Genomic DNA, 18,089 nt, shown 5'->3' on the forward strand with positions numbered 1-18,089 from the left:
ACAGAGGAATCCAAGGCACCTGGGAGTGGGAACGGACACCCCAGCTTAGAAGCTCTGTGCGGGGGGGAGCTTCAGGAGCCGGTGAGGGCAGTTCCTCACTTGACGGTGGGAGGTGTCAGCCCTGGGTCCCGCGTGCAGAGCTAGGATCCCTGATTCACAGGAGAAAACGCCTCATCAGACACGCGCTGTGGAGAAAGAAAAAAGCAACCCAGGCACGCCAGGAGCACTGGCACTTTCTGCATGATTTATTTCATCTCGGCAGGAACTGACAGACATACAAGGCTCTGCGCTATTTATGCCCAGGATTTTAAAACTCAAGCATTAATAAATACATTACGCAGATCACAACAGCTGGCCTGAACTTGGCCTTCAACAGGTGTAGTTTACCTTTAATAAATGGTAACATTTGAGAATCGCTTAGACCTTGAATAGGCTTTGGAGGAGCTTTGATCTCACACGAGAACCCGTCTCCTGTTTTATGTGCGTTCCATCCAAATCCATTCACTTGGCGTGTCTGAAGCACCTGCCAGCACAGTGTCTGTGCCGGGTGCCTGAAGGTTGCACAGCCCAGACTTCCTCCTGGATGTGGAAAACATGGAAACGATGTGGCCACTGAAAGAAATTCAAGGCAACTGAAACAATTGCAGATTTCCATTTTCAGCTCGTTATCTTCTTACGAATAATCACATTGCAGAAGGGGAAAAATCAGAAAGTTGATTGATTTTAACCCAAAACAAAACTTTTGTAAGCTAAGAAAGCATCTAAAATTAACAAGAACACAAAAATGCACTTTTGCTTACATTTGCTCTACTAAGATCTTACAACAGATTATGTCTTGAATCTATCTTGACTTCAGAAAGACAAAAGGCTGAAAACATCCTATTTCCAAATCGTTTACAGGAAGTGACCAACAGATTCAACGGTTGCTACCAGAATTACTGAAGTGACACCAGAAATTAGCAGAAACAGAGCAGATGATTAATTTCTTATTTGTAGCCAAACTGATACAGTCACGAGTTTTAGTTAAGTAGCCAAAGGATTTCCACAACATTCATTTTCTTACAGGAGAAGTCGGTGCCTCCAGACTCAGAAACCAAATCCTGAAGTTCCAACTCCAGCTCTACAAAGCTGCAGGAAGCAATGCAGAGTGGAGGGCTGTTCCCAAGACGAAGAATAAAACCGGAAGGAAAAGGAGGAAGGCTCAAGCTCATTCCTCTGCATCCCAAATGAACCTTGATTGGCAATAGAGAAGGGATTGCTGTCAACTAAGCAAAAGGTCAGGCTTCCGTGCATAACATTTTCCCCAAAGGACACCACTGCCTTTCCAGACATTTGGAAAGGCCCCTGCATATGGGTTAATTTCATGAGTCCGACATTTGGAAATGCCCCAGCATATGGGTTAATTTCATGAGAAGTGTGGATAGCTGTTATCAAGGCACTAGCCTCATCTAACTCTTTTAACAGGTGGATGACCAGGAATATTTTTGCACCAATCTTTTCCTACACAGTGTTGGACGCACACTTAGACCATCACTTTGAATTCGAAAAGATCCTACCTGGGGCATCAGCCGGCGCCAGGCAGTCTCAGCAATGCCTCTGCCCTCCTCGCAGCAGTCCCAGAATCAAAGCCTTGGAGGGTGTGGCTTTTCTCTTTGTTTCATGGGTGCAAACCCTAGCGGCTCCACACCCCACGGACTGGCCCCAAAAGCAAAACGCGGCTCACGGCGTGGCAGGTCCTCTAGTATGCGTTTCTATGTGATATCACTATTTAGAAATGTGGTGTACACTATTCTATATAATTCCACAATAGGTTGGCTGGACATCCTTTAATGGTTGGTATTAATTCCTTTCTCTTATTAAGTTTCTTCGTGCATTTTGTTGTGAGGTGACAGGGAGTACCTGGGGCTTTGCTGCTGGGGCCCCACCGGAAGCTGTGCTACGTCTAGTGTGGGCATTCCTTCACTAAATGAAATGCTGGAAAGCCACAGGAACTGCACGTGACTGCAGCCGCCACTTCTCATATCCTCTTGCGGGGACAGTGTTACTCTGGAAGCCCAATTTCCACATTGCATTTTCAAACAAACATTACAGGAATGATTTCACAAGTAAAATCACAGTGATAACAGCATATGAGTTTGATATTTAAGGACTGAAAATATTAGCCTGGTCCTGGTCCCATTTCATATAAAAATTTCTACCATTAATAATAAAATTCTAGAGGAAAAGGCAGGACAGTGTGAATGGTACATTGCTGAAAATGAACATTATTTGTTTCCTTTTGCTGTAAATACTGTTTCTACAACCATTTCTCCAGTATACTCCTATAAAAGGCGGATCAAGTCAGGCGATATGAAGTCTGTTTTTCTTTCCCAAGATGATTAACCAAGTTGCCAAGCTATCCCCTCAGTTCACGAGTAACCATGGGCAAGCAGACACGTCCCCAGAACATACTCTAACCCAGATCATAAATTCCAGTCCCCAAGGCATGCATAAGGTTCAAGCTGATCACTTCTAAACACACTTAACTGAGACCTCTCATAATGACAGACTCTTTAAAAAGCATAACCTATTTTTCAATTACCCACTGATTTCTACAGAGATGGCAGTTCCCATCACTGGATTAACAAACAAATAATATTAAAGTAGGCATGATTTCAACTAGTTACGTTCCAGTAACTTTCATTTACTTTTCCTCTTACAGTAAGAGAATGGGTTGGATTCGGAGTTCAAATGTTTGCCTCCATCTGTGAGCATGAATCTCATCCTCAAACTCGTAAGTCCTCTGTATACACACTTGAAAAGTAAAATGTTAAAACAAATGAGAAACGACCCAAATGATTTGTTTTTAATCCTCATACCCTGTCAATGCAGTGAGCCTCATGTTAATTCTATCAGGGTATTTTGGAATTTAATTCAATACAATTAAGTACATGCAGTTTACTTGCTAATCTGTGGTGATAAGCATGTCCCTTCCTTGTTATAAACCTTACTATGCCCACTGTCACTTGGCCACACTTTCTTAGAATAATGATTGTAAAAATTAATCTCCCTCATCAGAACTACACGATCCATATTTAAAACTTCATAAACAGTGGGTTCAAAATGTGCCTACACTTTTTTTGATAGAACTGTCAAAACAAAATGATTTTCCCCGTTATTTAGGAATAATATTTTATCTTGTTCCAGAATATGAAAGCGGCTGGGGATAGAGTGGGCTATCAAAGATTGCTTTTTAGACAAGCACCCCGGTAAGTTTTTCTTACTTATGATGGGCTGTTTGGTAACATTTAGCCACTAAAGACTTAAAATTTAAATAATGGTAAATCATCGCTACATCAGTTAACATCCCTTAAACTGAAAGTATGAAAGCCCCGTCGGTCCAACAGTGCGCCAGAGCTGCTCTAGGCATGTGAGTTTGAGTAGCAATGGTGTGGGGAAAGAAATACTTCCAATGCATATTGGACAAGAAACCTTACTGGTAATCAAAAATTTACCTTTAATGCTTATTAAATTACTCTTTTTGGAGTTGAGCCAACCAAAGCAAGCACATGGTACGAAATTTTCAACTAAATTAGAAAGAGCTTTACTTATCAGTTATAATTTTAAATCTCAAGCCAAAATAAAAAGCATGACCCTCTCTGCGTGCTTCCCCCGATAGTTCGCAGCGACCTACTTCTGCGTCCCAGGCTTCCGCGCACAGCCTCGGTGCTCTGCGGGGTTCGGGACACCCCGGGGCCGGCTGCAGGCTGCCTCAGGACCCCGCACTGTACCCTGAGGATGACCCTTTGGATCCCACAGCTTTCTGTGTCCCGTGTCCAGTCTGTCAAGGGACCCAACGGCACACCACCTGGGTCTCAAGGCATCGACTCCCAGAAGCAAAGAGAAGCAAAAGGAAAGCAAAGCGGAAGGGCCCTGAGAGCGTCCTCGGGGATCCTTCGAAGCATCCACACCACCAGCACGTCTAGCGGCCCCGACTCCCCGCGTCCTCCTCCGTGGGCTCGATGGGACCCGGGCCCCGCAGCCCCCTGCGAGGGAGACGCCCGCCGACCCCGCCGGCCTATGCGGCTCCCTGCTCCCCTCGGGGCGACTTCTCGGGTAGGCTGAGAGCGAACGGGATGAGCACGCCCCGGACGTCCAAGGGGGCGCCCAGCGCCTCGAAGCCGCCGCCCTGGCCTGCGTCGCCGCCGGCCTCGCCGTCCCGGGCGGGCTGGAAGCGCCAGGTGCCCGCGCGGCTCACGCACGTAGATGGCGCCGTCCAGGGCGCCAGCGGAGGCTGCAGGCCCGTGGGGCGCGGGGGCGCAAAGGCGCGCACACGGCTTCCACGCTTGCCAGTGCAGTGTATCGGGACACCGCTGACGCGCCCCGGCCCGTCCCTGCGCCTCGCCGCGGCTCGCTCAGGCGAAGCGGTAGATGAACCGTCGAGAGCCACCATGCTGGCCGAGCGCGTCGCGGCTGCTGCGCACGGGCCACTCCTGGCCACTTCGTCGCGCCGCGGGTCGTAACTTGAGCAGGCGGTAGAAAAGCGAGCGCCCGCAGACACGTAGATCCTCCGTGGCAGGTGGTGCCTCGTGCGCCACGGCGAGGCGCCCGGGGGCAGCGGCGCGACGGGGGCCAGCGATCAGCGCGCGGGTCGTAGCGCTCCACGGAGCAGGGCACTCGCCGCCCACGGCGTAGAGGTGCCGTCCAGGGCCAGCAGCCGCAGTGCGAGCGCGCCTGGCCGCAGGGCCCTCACAGGAGGCTCCAGCTGTCTGTGGCGGGTAGCAGAAGACCGGTCGACGGGCGCGCGCGGCCGTCTGGCCCGCGGGCGCACCGCCGCCCCCAGGAGAGTTAGTTTGTAGAGGACACACAGGCCGCAGCCCGCGCCGGCGCGCCCTCGGGCCAGCCGCGCAGCCGGGCACTCTCCGCCGCGCGTGAAGCAGAGACGGGCGCGTCCGCGCGCGTCCGCGCCCCGAGGGCTCTGCGCCGGCTGCCCGCGCGTCCCCGCCGGCCCCAGCGCGCAGCCAAGAGGTGGGCCGGCCGGCGCGCAGGCCGGCGGCGCAGCAGCAGGTCCTCTCTGCGCCCAGCAGGGCGCCGAACACGGCGGGCTCGCGCATCCCTCCAGGATATGTCGCTCATGAAGCAGTAGGCGGCGTCCGCACTCGTCGCCGCCTGCGCTGCCGCGGCTCCAGGACCCGTAGCAGTTGGCAAAGGTCAGCTGCGGCCCCACGGCGTCGGTGGCGCGCTGCGCGGCGCCAGGCAGTTGCAGGCGGCGCGCGCCGGCCACCACCTCGGCCACGTTGTCGGGCCGCACGCCCGCCATGCGCCCGCTGTAGGCGTCGGCTAGGAGCAACCGCAGAGCCGCCAGGCTCACTCCCTGCACCCGCAGCACGTCCCGCGACGCGCGCGCGCGGAAGTAGTCGCTGCGCGCCGCCAGCACTGCCTTGTGCGCGCGCAGCCGGCGCCCGGACACCTCCAGCACCAAATCCGGCTCCCCGTACACCGCCCCGAACCCCGGGGGCACGGGCGCGGGCTCTCCGGGCTCCTCGGGGGACGCGGGGTCCTCAAGCCAAACGCGTGGCTCGGGGACGCCGCCGCGGGCTCTTCCGGGCACGCGCGCTCCTCGGGGGACGCGAGCTCCTCCGGGGACGCGGCGCCCGCGCTGCCGGCCTCCCACTGCCGCTCCACCACCCGCGGGCCACCGCTGGAGGGCGGGGAGGTGGCCGCGCCTTCCGCCGCTGAGGCGAGGGACTGCGGCGGGGACTCCTCCCCGGAGCTGAAGCACAGGGACGCGCCGAGACTGCAGGGTGTCTGCGCCGGGGACGCGGCGCCCTCGCTCTCGCCCTCCCCCGCAGCCCCGGGCTCCGTCCCTGGGTAGAGGACGCAGGGGGCCACCGCGTGCTCCATGGCCCGGCTGTGCTGCACCCGCACTCCCCCGGCTCCACAGCCTGCAGGTCTGGCCAAGGTCGAGCGTTACTCCGGGGTTTCCAGCCTCACAGCTTTTCCTGGCACGGGATCAGATTTCACTTCTGTGTGTCCACGCTTTTTTGCTGTGTGTGTGTGAGGGGGGGGAATCTCACACGCTGCTCCCCACCCGCCGCCTTTCCCCTCTCCTCTCCAGTGAGGAGGGGTGTGTCCAACTCTTGCTGAACTTCTGAACCCGTCACTTTAAATCTGCCCAGAAAGTCTTGGTGAATGGATCTCCGGCCGGTGCAAGACCACGTCAGCCAACATACAGCACTGACTGGAGCTGCAGTTGACTGTGGTTGTTTCTGCAGCCTGGGTGACCAGGTGTTTCTCTCTGCAGTCTGAGTCACTAGCTGTCCCTCTCTGCAACGCCGGCTGACCAGGTGTCTCTCTGCAGTATCGGATAACCAGGTATCTGGTGCGCCCTTTCTGGAGTCCGTGCTCACCCACTCACTTCACATTCCATCATATCACCGCACCCCCAGGACGCAGAAAGCTGAGATCGGCTGTGGCCCCAACTTCAGAGCCCTGATTTAACCCCATGTCTTGAAAGGAGCCCCTGTGGGCTCTCCTTCTTTGTGGCTCCCACTTGTGGCTACACAACTTCAAGGTCACGGGGAGGACACTGGTCGTGCGCGCTGGTCTCAGGAGCCCTCCCCGTGTGTCGGCGTCCGCACCTCCCCATGTACTGGGTCATCCGTAATTCACTGCCAGGGAGGTGTCAGGAGAAGCCGCTGTGCTCCTGGAGGCCGTCCTTGCTCACGGGGCAGGACCCTTCCTCTGCAGCTTCCTTTGCTGGGATATCAGGTGTTTCCGCGTCCTCTCACCATTCTCTTGTTCCTGTTTATAGGACAGAAAGAGAGGATATTTGTGCGTTTTTCAGTAAGGTTATTTCGTGTCAGTGGAGTCTACCACCCTTCCATCTCCAATATTCAGATTATAGAATTCAGTTTTGGTTGTAAAGGGGTTGTGACTTTTCTCTGCTGGAGAGTTTGATGAACAGGACATGCAGAATTATTTAGGAATTTTTTAAAGTACCCTCTCGATATTCCTTTCCTGATTTTGAGGACTCAGGAGAGCCCAGTTCAAGCATAGGCACCACCAAACATTAAGGCCTGACACGCGTTGGTTGACCCATATGAAGTTACTAGTTCTGTAGGTCAAAAGCAGTCGAGTATCAACAATTTCCTGTTTTCAACATAAAAAGTGTAAGTAGCATCAAGAACTCCTTTTAGTGAGAAAGCATGACTGGATTGTGTGATTTTATTAATTTATTAACAGATCACAAGTTTTTTTTCAGTGTTTCCCAGTTAATTATTTCAAATTCGGTTACAACTATTTGTAGAAAGGCGTTAGGATGCTTCTCTGGAATCAGCTTCAGCCAACAGCATGAATTCAGGACCCCAAATGGCGTCAACTCCTAAATCTGTTTAAACTCTTAGAATTACAACCCTGAAAAACCTCAGAGAAGCAATTATCCAAACAGCCTAAATGCAGCAAAAGGAAAATCAAAGCGGAAAGACTGAATGAAGTATGTGGAAGGCAGATGTGAGTGCCGGCAGATGCATTATAGAATACAATCAAATATCCTGCCTAAATTGGCAAATGCTTCATGGACACTCCCTAACATACTGGGAAGAAACTTAGAGGTCTTAGAGTCCACATAAGGCAACTTCATTCTGGCTTTCTAAAGAAAAATGTAGACAACAAAACCATCCAAAACATGACCAGGCTTATCTTTATACAGAATGCGTGTTCAGCTCTCAAGTGAGATGGGTAACATGATACTTAATCCCCAGCATCTTCTGATGTTCTACTTATTATATGCAATAGTGTTACCTGCTTACTGTAAATGCCCTGCTCTTACTGTCACTCTGTCCCTGAAAAGGCTTTCCCAGTATTCTCAGAAATAAGTGGCAAGTTGAAAGCTCCAGACGTTTAACTCTCCCCGTCTCTCTCTCCCTCCATCTGTCTGCCAGATATCTTTCACAATAAAATGCTGGCACACTCCCTATGTGCACAGAATTGTCATCAGATGCCTGGGGAATGTCATAGTAAGAAGGTTTTTGAGTATCCTGAAGCTCTGATCCCCAGGGTAGGTCAGAGACAATGGCTGGGCAGGACACAAGGGTCCCGAGTGTTCACCCAGCCATGCCCACACTGACAGGTGCTCACCCCAGGCCCCCATCCTGCTGTCCAGTGGTGCCCAGTCCAGGGCCAGGGAAAGGACCACAATGTAAGGGTGACCCAAACTGGAAAAGCTGTGAAGCTGCATCAGTGAAGGGCACCAACCCTGAAGACTGTAGAGTCTTTCCAGCCAGCTGAGTCATACAAAGGAGAGGGAGAGCAAATCTAAGACAAACTTCTCTATCAGATTAGAAATAGACACGAACCTCAGGTCTGAAGTAAAATCCGAGAACTGGCTGTCTCAGTTGGCTTATTTGTTTAACATGGTTTCTGTAAGATACAGAAGACATAGCCCCTAGAAATCCAATGTAGTAAACTTTCTTCTTGGCCTAGAAAGGGGTCTCAGAGCTCCCTAGTTCTTTCTCTGGCTGGACTGTCCTGCAGTGTACAGGAGCCTCCATCCTGAAAGTCATCTTTATGTAATTAATCATCACAGACTGAAGGGAAGTCACGCAATCAGTAAAATGCATTTTAAAAGCTTAAATTTGGAACTCTGCCCTGAAAAGTCCTATGAAATCAGTTCAAGGCCTGAAAGAGTGTTTGATAAGTATACATTTTGTTATAACCTCAGTTAAGCAAGAGAAACATCTCCATGATGAAACAGATACACTGGAAAGCAGCCCGCAGCACCCCCAGCAGCAAGGCACCCATCTCTGCTGTGCCAACAAGGAAGCCGTCTGGCTAGAGGCTGAGTAGCCCTCATCCCAAATGTTTGAGCTCTTTAGGATTTCCCATTTTTTGAATTTTGGAATACTTGCATTTATACTTACATTTCAACTCCCAAAACCCCAAATCTGAAAGGATCCAATGAGCATTATGTCAGCACTCAAAACGTTTCAGATTTTGGAGCATTTTCAGTTTCAAATTTGGGATGTTCAACTCACACCTGGGATAGAACTGATTCTTATTCCAGCTGGCCCCAGAAAGAATAAAACTCAATCATCTCAAAAATCATGATTCAAGCAGTCTTTATGTTACTTTTCCAACACACACATTATTAAATTGTGTCCTTCTGAGGGGCCCCTTCCAGCAAGAGGTGGTGGCCCTCTCGTATTCTGTGGTCCTATCATACTCTGTCGTCCCCACCGTCTCCCTGCTCACATTACAGACAGAGCAAGTTGGCAGAGCCAGGGATGGTTTCGGCATGGTACAGCCTCGCACTCTCACCGGGAGGAATCATGAGGCCTCTCAGACACCACTGCACTGAGATCACCTGCCATATAGCCAAAAGGAGACCAGCAGGTCCCTGTCCACCACCATCAGTGATGTTGTTTCTGACACCAAGATCTTCAGCTACACTGTCGAGTAACAGCAAGGCTGCATCAGGGGCTCGGGAGCCCTCCGCTGCCCCCTCTAGGACGCTCTGGGCAGCGTTTCTGGGAGATGGTCTCACAGCACTAAATGTGCCTGCCCTGCCGGGGCTCTCCCTGCAGAATGGATGTGGTGTCCCACACCACGTGGGAAATGAGGTTAAGCAGGAGGCCCTTTTCTATCTCAAATGATGTTAAAAGAAACTCAACATTAAGAGATTTTTGGTTTTTGGTTTTTTTTTTTCCAGAATGACCCATTACTGAAATGTTTACCTTAAAACAGATGGAGAGGAGTCGGCCTTTGGGTTTAGCAGTCCTCTGAGGCGTCAGCAACTGCGGTGACTGTTAGGGTCAGATTTTTTCGGATGGGAAGTCAGGGATTTCCAAAGGGATTCCTCCCACCACCATTGTGTGGTTGGCTCTAGAATCAGAATTTCACTAAGAGGCTCCCTGAGGAGCGTCCATCCTTGTTACTGTGAAATCACTGAAACCCTCCCACCCCCCACCAGAGCGTCTGGAAGGATTTTTTCCCTGCGTGAAAGTCAACAGGGGTTTCCTGAGCTTACTTCTGGAGTCACAACCAGGCGATACACAGAAAGTCAGCACTGCAGTTTCCAAGGAAGGCATGGGGGGTGCGGCAGATAAGTGACCAGTTTCCTTCTTGCTGGTAATTAGGAAATCATTTCCTAAGAACAAGGGCTAATTAAATATACATAGTATTCAATGAAAACAATAAAATAGATGTAGTATTTCCCCTCCAGAGGATGTTAAGTTTCTTCTGGGCCTTATAAATATCTACACTTTTAAGTTTCTATACATTTCTTTACTATTAATACAAATTAAAAAATAAGATTTTGTATGATTTCCCAAAGTGGACATTATATATTTAATGTGGACATTAGGATTTATTCAGAATTAAGTATCATGCTCTATTTTAGTAATACTGCTTGCTAAAAAGAATCTTCCTTTCAAATCATTACAGTCAGCTTAATTTTTTTTAAAGAATGCATTAATTGACTTAGGCAGTTTATGTAAACTTCTGTGGTATGTTTTGCTTCTAAGTCCTTCAGCCGGGCGCAGTGGCTCAAGTCTGTAATCTCAGCACTTTGGGAGGCCAAGGCAGGTGGGTCAACTGAGGTCAGGAGTTCAAGACCAACATGGCGAAACCCCGTCTCTACTAAAAAAGTACAAAATTAGCCGGGCTTGGTGGCACAGGCCTGTAATCTCAGCTACTCAGGAAGCTGAGGCAGGAGAATCACCTGAACCCCGGAGGCGGAGGTTACAGTGAGCCGAGATCACGCCATCGCATTCCAGCCTGGGCAACAAGAGTGAAACTTCGTCTCAAAAACAAAAATTCCTTCTAGCATCTTACACGCACTGCCTGTGTCCCGCCACACCCCGTTAGAGCACAGTGTCCCTGGAATAGCGCTTGTGTGGGCCGCACCCGCATGGCCTCCATCAGCAACAGAAAGATGCCATTCACACAGTTAAATAGCCAATGAATCGTGAGGTTAATTAAGAAAGAAAAGCCATAAATCTAAGAAAAATTATACCATCTTAGAAACCTCTAGGGAATCTCAGGATTTTTGTTTGTTTGTTTGTCGAGGGTCTTTCTCTGTCATCCAGGCTGGAGGACAGTTGCATAATCATGGCTCACTGCAGCCTCAACTCCTGGGCTCAAGAGCTCCTCCCACCTCAGCCTCCCGAGTAGCTGCGACTACGGTGGTGCACCACCACAGCTGGCTAATTTTTGTATGTTTAGTAGAAACAGGATCTCGCTATGTTGCCTAGAGTGGTCTTGAACTTCTGGGCTTAAGTGATCCACCTGCCTCGGCCTCCTAAATTTGCTGGGATTACAGGTGTGAGCCACCACGCCCAGTCAGGATTTCTCTTTGATTCAATGTATTGATTCACTTTCAATGTTGGTACACATACTGCCTTTCAAGGTTATTTTCTCTCCAGGCCCAAATGAACACAGGCCCACAGCTTCTGGGCAGGCAGGATTGAAGGTGGGGGAAGCAAGAAGGGAGTTGGTGCCGTCACTGACACCAATGCTCCGTGGAGACGGCCGTCTTCACGCCCAGCTCTGATCCACATGTTCTCAGGACTCTTTAAGGCATAGAAAATAGTGTAAGGGGACCATCAAAATGTGCAGAATTACACAGCCTAAAGCTAGCCAGGAGGAAACACCACTCAGGAAATATATTTTCCTTATAAAATGCAGCCCATATTTAACTTGGCCGTACGGCTACTAAAAGCAAAAGGTTCTGTGCTGTCCTGGGGGACGAGAAAAGCAGCTTCTGCTCTTAGTGCCTGCCTTCAGGATACCCACAATGGTTCAAGCAACGAGATACTACAGGGATAAAGCAAACTAAAGCCAATTGTAGGCAGTATTTTCTGTGTAGTTTAGAAATGGGGAGGGTGTCTACTGCGGGGTGGAGTTTCTTGAGTAACTGAATAAATAAGTAAATGTTCCATAATATACCTAGCAACATGCATTAGCGTCTGTCCCACCAGAGCACAATCTATACTCTTTTAATTTTTTTTTTTTTTTAATTTGAGACAGAGTCTCGCCCTTGTCACCCAGGCTGTAGTGCAATGGCACGATCTCGGCTTACTACAACCTCTGTCTCTTGGGTTCAGGCGATTCTCCTGCCTCAGCCTCCCGAGTAGCTGGGATTATAGGCACCCGCCACCGTGCCTGGCTAATTTTTGTATTTTTAGTACAGACGGAGTTTCACTATGTTGGTTAGGCTGGTCTCGAATTCCTGACCTCAAGTGATCTGCCCACCTCAGCCTCCCAAAGTGCTGGGATTACAGGTGTCAGCCACCACACCTGACCTCTTTTAGCTTGTTTTTTATGAAGGACATCCTAAGAGACCAGCTGGACTGCAGCGTGACCTAACAACACGTAAGTCCGAACGGACACAGAGCAGTGGCGTCTATTTTGCCAGGCAGTGTTCTGGTGTGTGTTACCTCATATTAACACACGGCACCCGCAGGAGCCTTCTGGGAGGCAGGTGTTGTGATTAGCCATTTATGTGATTTCATCAATATGCATTTTATAAGCCATGCAGTTTTAAGGGGCAGAGCCAGAAATGAGCCAAGCAACTGGCTCCACTGCCCACGCCATCAGCCACCGCGCCATGACGCCTCTTGAGTCATTCAGACTCCCGGCCCCATCCGAGCTGACGCCTGTCACAGCCATGCACAGAGCTGAGCGAAGCCTCGGGAATGTTAAGGTAGGTTGCCAGTTGCCCCTGCATCCTGTAGACAGAACCCAAGCAAGTCAGGGTGCTCTGCGCAGTTCTGAGCATGACGCAGTGGGAGATGGGGCAGCACTGGGTCCTGGGGCAGGCCCGGCCCGGCTCCACCAGCTGTCTCCCACCTGCCCTCCTGGGGGTCATTTAGGGGAATAACAGTAGGCTGAATCTCCTAGCAGGACTTAATTGGAAGAAGTAAAAGTGTTGGCAATTTCCTGAAGAAGAGCTTTTACACAATAGATATTCTTGAAGTCTATTTACCGTAGGCTGGTAAATAAAGTATTGAGCAATCTGCTCCTAACCCACTCGCCCTCATGCCTCACTCCCCTCTGTCCTACTGCACGAGCTCATGGAATTGCCTGTGGCTCCCCTGATGAACCGTGTATGGGTGTGTGTGTGTATGTGTGTGTAGGGAGTATTTGTGTATTCATATATTAATAGTGGAGCTTTTGCCTGTGCAATTCTCGCTGCCTAAGACAACCCCCATTCTGGTTTGAGGAGCAGAATTCTTGCTCATTCTTTAAGCTCAAGCTGCCATGCTGCGTTCTCTAATAAGCCTTCCTCACTTCTGGTTTTAGTTGCTCCACAGTCTGTGTTTGCAAAGAAAGTCTTATTTTAGCACCACATAGTATCATTACAGATAGGGAGGTGTATGTGTCATCCTTTTCCTTAAAAATATAAAATTCACAAAAATGAGGATTACCTTTCACTCTACCATTAGCACAGGCTGGGCTCTGCAAGGGCAACCGGATGGATGGATGGATAGATGGATGGACAGATGGATAGACGGATGGGTGGGTGGGTAGTGGATGGACAGATAGATGGATGGATAGACAGATGGGTGATTGGATGGCTAGATGGATAGATGAATGGATGTTAGCGAGGGAAACTAAAACAATGGCAACTCTGAAAATACTCAGATGAAACCACGGAGGCTGGGCATGGTGGCTCATGACTGTAATCCCAGCGCTTCAGAAGGCTGAGATGGGTGGATAACCTAAGGTCAGGAGTTCAAGGCCAGCCTGGGCAACATGGGGAGACCCCTTCCCTACTAAAAATACAAAAAAAAAAAAAAAAAAAAAATTAGCTGAGAGTGGTGGCGTGCAGCATTTGTAGTCCCAGCTACTTGGTAGGCTGGGGTCAGAGGATCACTTGAGCCCGGGAAAGGTCAAGGCTGTTGCCACTGCACTCCAGCCTGGGCAACCGAATGAGACCATGTCTCAAAAATAATAACAACAATAAAGTAAAAGCAAGTTTTTAAACTACACAAAGAATGGCAGATTAAGATATTATCCACATGACAGCTCCAAGTAGGGACTATCTCACAAAAAAAGGTTTTCTAAAAAAACAAATAAATAAAAGAGATGAATAGTTTTATCTGGATGTTGGATTACAGCTAGGTGTTATTATCTCCTAAATGCTGAGTTTCAACATTTTCTAAAATAAATATATGCTGCTTTTATCATCAAAAAAAGTTGTGGGTTTTAAAGTATAGACCAACTTGAAAAAGTCTTAAGATACAGAAAGAAAAAAAGTATGACAATAAGGATGGGGGTTGAGACGATTATTATGAGGATTTTTTTTTTACTCTTTACACATTTTTTAATCTATTATGAACAGGCATGATTTTAAACTCATATTCCTAAACTATGGGGAGCATTTTCAACCTTGGGAAATCTCTCTATGTACCTACACCTCCAGCCAGTGTTTCCCACCTCCGCTTCCAATTTAAGAAAAAGCCTCCACCAAGCTCACGCCCCTCTCCCTGCATCCATCCAGCCCTTCCTCCCCTGCCTGTTCCTCCTCTCTGAGCATATCTGGGGGACGCGTGGGTCACGTGCAGGAATTAACATTTGTGCTTTTTACTGCGTGCAGGAACTGTGCAGGTGACATCAGTTACCACAGTCTCCCAACACCCCGGGAGGTAGGCAGCACTGCCCTGTCTTACAGTTGAGGAAACCTGGGCTCAGGGATGAGAAAACTCATCCGTGCTCCCCTTCAGGCAGCGACAAAGCCCGGCAGGAACCCGCCCCTCTTCCTGGTGGAATGAACAGGAGGGGCAGAGTCCAGAAGTGCGTGTCCTGTGTGACAATTAGGTACTGCTCAGGCACCTTTCAGAAGAGGGAGGGTGGGCTTGAAAGTTAGATGTTCCTCAACTAAAGGCCTTGGGCAGACGATCTCCCGTCTCCGGCACTTCCTCATGTATGACGCCTGCCTCACGGTGTTTCTGCCAGGATGAAATAAGCACGTGTTGGCAAAGCTCCAGGAAGGTCAGTGTGTTTCTGAAGCCTTCCCTTTGGTGTCGGACACACCCGGGTCAGAGTCTCTTCCCTGTAACTTACTCCCACCAAGAGCCCAGGCAATTTGCTCAATTCAGTGACCTCGTCCTAAAACGCGAAGACCCACTGACCGGTGGGCGCCTTCTCTGCCACTCCATCACTGGGTTCCCTTAGGGAAGTGCAGGGCCCCCAGGAAGCAGGTCTCAGGATCCTGGCTGGGCTGGTCACAGCTCATCGTCCACAAGATACCCTGAGCTCTCCTGACCTGGTGTGGGCGATACACACACCTCTGGGCTGATGCGAGAGCCAGGGCCTTGCCCTCATGGATCCCAGAGCTGGAGTCAAGGGAAAGCTCATTATCTCCAGCAGAAGAAAGGAAACAATGCACAGAGCAGAAAACCAAGAAATGGGAAGAGGACAGGAGACTGAGACCACTGCAGCGAGTGGTGCTGAAGAACAGCTTCCAGGGACTTCGGAGGTAAGTGTGCTAATAAATGCCACCTCTGGGTTAGGCTAGCGTGCGGGGATTCCCATCCCTAGAAACTGTAGTCTTTCTGCCTAAAAGCAAAAGCTACTTCACCGAGCGATCCTGGAGTTAAACAGGGTGTTGACAAGGAGCACAGTGCAGCCGCTACCCTAGCAAGCCTTCCACACCCAGGCGGAGTGCCTCCCAGGACAAGGTCTTCCCAAACAACAGAGGCCCCCCAGCAGGACAAGAAGGGGGCGCCAAGGCCCGGCAGCACCTACCCAGGCAGGGCGCCAAGGCCCGGCAGCACCTACCCGGACAGGATGCCGACGCCAAGGCCTGGCAGCATCTACCTGGACACGCTCCCAGCATCTTCCCGGCAACTGTCCCATTTCAGTCTCACAGTTCACACTCGAGACAGGCAGACCTACCAGCATCTTGATTCAATAAATGAAAAAATGCTCAATGCACAGAAGTACTAAGTTTCTAGTCTCAGAAGACTGAGCAAAATTAGCAGCAGACCAACACCAAAGTCCAATATTCTCCTCTCTTCCTCTGTCTCTGGAGCCTTCAACAAGTGGCCTCAAAAAAAAAAAAAAAAAAAACCCCGAGACGTTGTTATCTGTTCCCTCGTGAGCTGGCCCTCACAAATTAGCAGGAATTCACCCCTGCTGGTCACAAGTTTAAGAGGTTTGGTCAGAGCCATGGATTCCAGTCCCTGTGGTCTCACCCGTGAGGATGCCTGCTTCTGACTCTGCGGTCAGGTTCGCAGCGAGACGCAAGGGAGGTGAGGGGGCACCCATGTGTCCGGACCCTTAGCTGCTGTCTGCTGTGAGCAATTCGGTGAGGCGATGCGTCGTGCAGAGGGGGCACCTCAGCTGTGAAACGTGTTGCATGGATTTCCTTATCTGCTTCCTGTATCTGATTGGTGGATTTTTAAAAAATGCAAACGTTCTGAGATCCACGCCATATGGAGCTTAGTGTCTCCGTCATTCCTTCATTGCTGACATGACGATACACCTGCATAGACCATACCTGAAAGTAGGAGAGGAATGAGATGTCCTTGCACAGGAAGTGTGCGGTCGACTTGGTCCAAACCAGATTGGACAGGGAGCTGCTGGCGCCTGCCCTCGCTCTAGTTATAACACAGACTGTGCTCACTGGAATCGTAGATTTGGAAGTACTGAAAGAAAACTGGATGAAAATAAATCAGTGCATTCACTCAAAAAGAGTCTTTGAGTCAGAGGAGTACAAATCTTACTCTAGGTTTCTGTGAGTGTCCTTGGGGTGGAAACTGAAAATATGTTGAAAGAGGAATCGTCTGCCCTTCCCTGTGGCTCCAATTCAAGAATTATTGATTCAGCCAAACATAAAGCATGAATAGCAAGGTCGCACCAGAGCACCAAGGCTCTGGAGAGAGGCACCAGCTGAAAGACTCTCCTGAAATGTCCAGCCCTGAAGCCCAGCTCTGAGCAATGTCTGGGTCAACTTGACTCTTTCAAAATAAATGTTTCATTTTAAAACTGAAATCAAAGTTGAGTGTCGCACCAAGGAGGTTCAGCTGCAATCGGAAATGAGAGATTCCTGGGCTGAATAAATAATACAATTGCTCACAACTGTTCGATCTGTTAAATTCACATTGATATCTCAATATTGACAATTAATTAACAATATTCATTCATTTGCTCATTTATTGAGCAGATATATATGAAGTATTTACAATGTGCCAGACAGTGCACCAGCTACTAAAATAGTAGCAAGCAACCAGGCAGACTTAGGCCCCACGGGGCTCAAGCCTCAGCGCGGAAGGCAAGCGTTGAGCCACTGCACGCATTTGAATGGAGTCAGGAAACAGGACAAAGGCTTGAAGGGACCAGCAATAAGACTCCAGGAGGGGCTAATATCCAGAATCTACAAATAACTCAAACAAATTTACAAGAAAAAAGCAACCCCATCAAAAAGTTGGCAAAGAATATGAACAGACACTTCTCAAAAGACATTTATGCAGCCAACAGACACATGAAAAAATGCTCATCATCACTGGCCATCAGAGAAATGCAATCAAAACCACAATGAGATACCATCTCACACCAGTTAGAATGGCAATCATTAAAAAATCAGGAAACAAGAGATGCTGGAGAGGATGTGGACAAATTGGAACACTTTTATACTGTTGGCGGGAGTATAAATTCATTCAACCATTGTGGAAGACAGTGTGGCAATTCCTCAAGGATCTAAAACTAGAATTACTATTTAACCTGGCAATCCCGTTACTGGGTATATACCCAAAGGATTATAAATCATGCTACTATAAAGACACATGCACACATATGTTTATTGAGGCACTATTCACAATAGCAAAGACTTGGAACCAACCAAATGTCCATCAGTAATAGACTGGTTAAAGAAAATGTGGCACATACACTCCATGGAATACTATTCAGCCATAAAAAAGGATGAGTTCATGTCCTTTGCAGGGACATGGATGAAGCTAGAAAACATCATTCTCAGCAAACTGTCACAAGGACAGAAAACCAAACACCACATGTTCTCACTCAAGAGGTGGGAATTGAACAATGAGATCACTTGGACACAAGGCAGGGAACATCACACACTGGGGCCTGTAGGGGGGTGTGGGGCT

The 18,089-nt window shown here is 49.4% G+C and overlaps 1 protein-coding gene across 1 annotated transcript in view; it reads right to left on the reverse strand.

Moving 5' to 3' along the window:
* Positions 1-221: 221 nt before the first annotated feature.
* The window catches only part of KBTBD11 (kelch repeat and BTB domain containing 11), a 31,565-nt gene continuing 13,697 nt past the window's right edge, over positions 222-18,089 (reverse strand). The window contains 11 exon segments of the mRNA XM_017887856.1: positions 222-4,501; positions 4,503-4,590; positions 4,592-4,652; positions 4,655-4,681; positions 4,684-4,735; positions 4,738-4,801; positions 4,803-5,006; positions 5,008-5,106; positions 5,108-5,167; positions 5,169-5,565; positions 5,568-6,783. Of these exon segments, the coding sequence (XP_017743345.1) occupies positions 4,058-4,501; positions 4,503-4,590; positions 4,592-4,652; positions 4,655-4,681; positions 4,684-4,735; positions 4,738-4,801; positions 4,803-5,006; positions 5,008-5,106; positions 5,108-5,167; positions 5,169-5,565; positions 5,568-5,883 (1,812 nt within the window). The 5' untranslated portion in view covers positions 5,884-6,783 and the 3' untranslated portion in view covers positions 222-4,057.

The sequence above is a fragment of the Rhinopithecus bieti genome, unplaced genomic scaffold (assembly GCF_001698545.2).
Source record: "Rhinopithecus bieti isolate Rb0 unplaced genomic scaffold, ASM169854v2 scaffold_15838, whole genome shotgun sequence".
Lineage (NCBI taxonomy): Eukaryota > Metazoa > Chordata > Mammalia > Primates > Cercopithecidae > Rhinopithecus > Rhinopithecus bieti.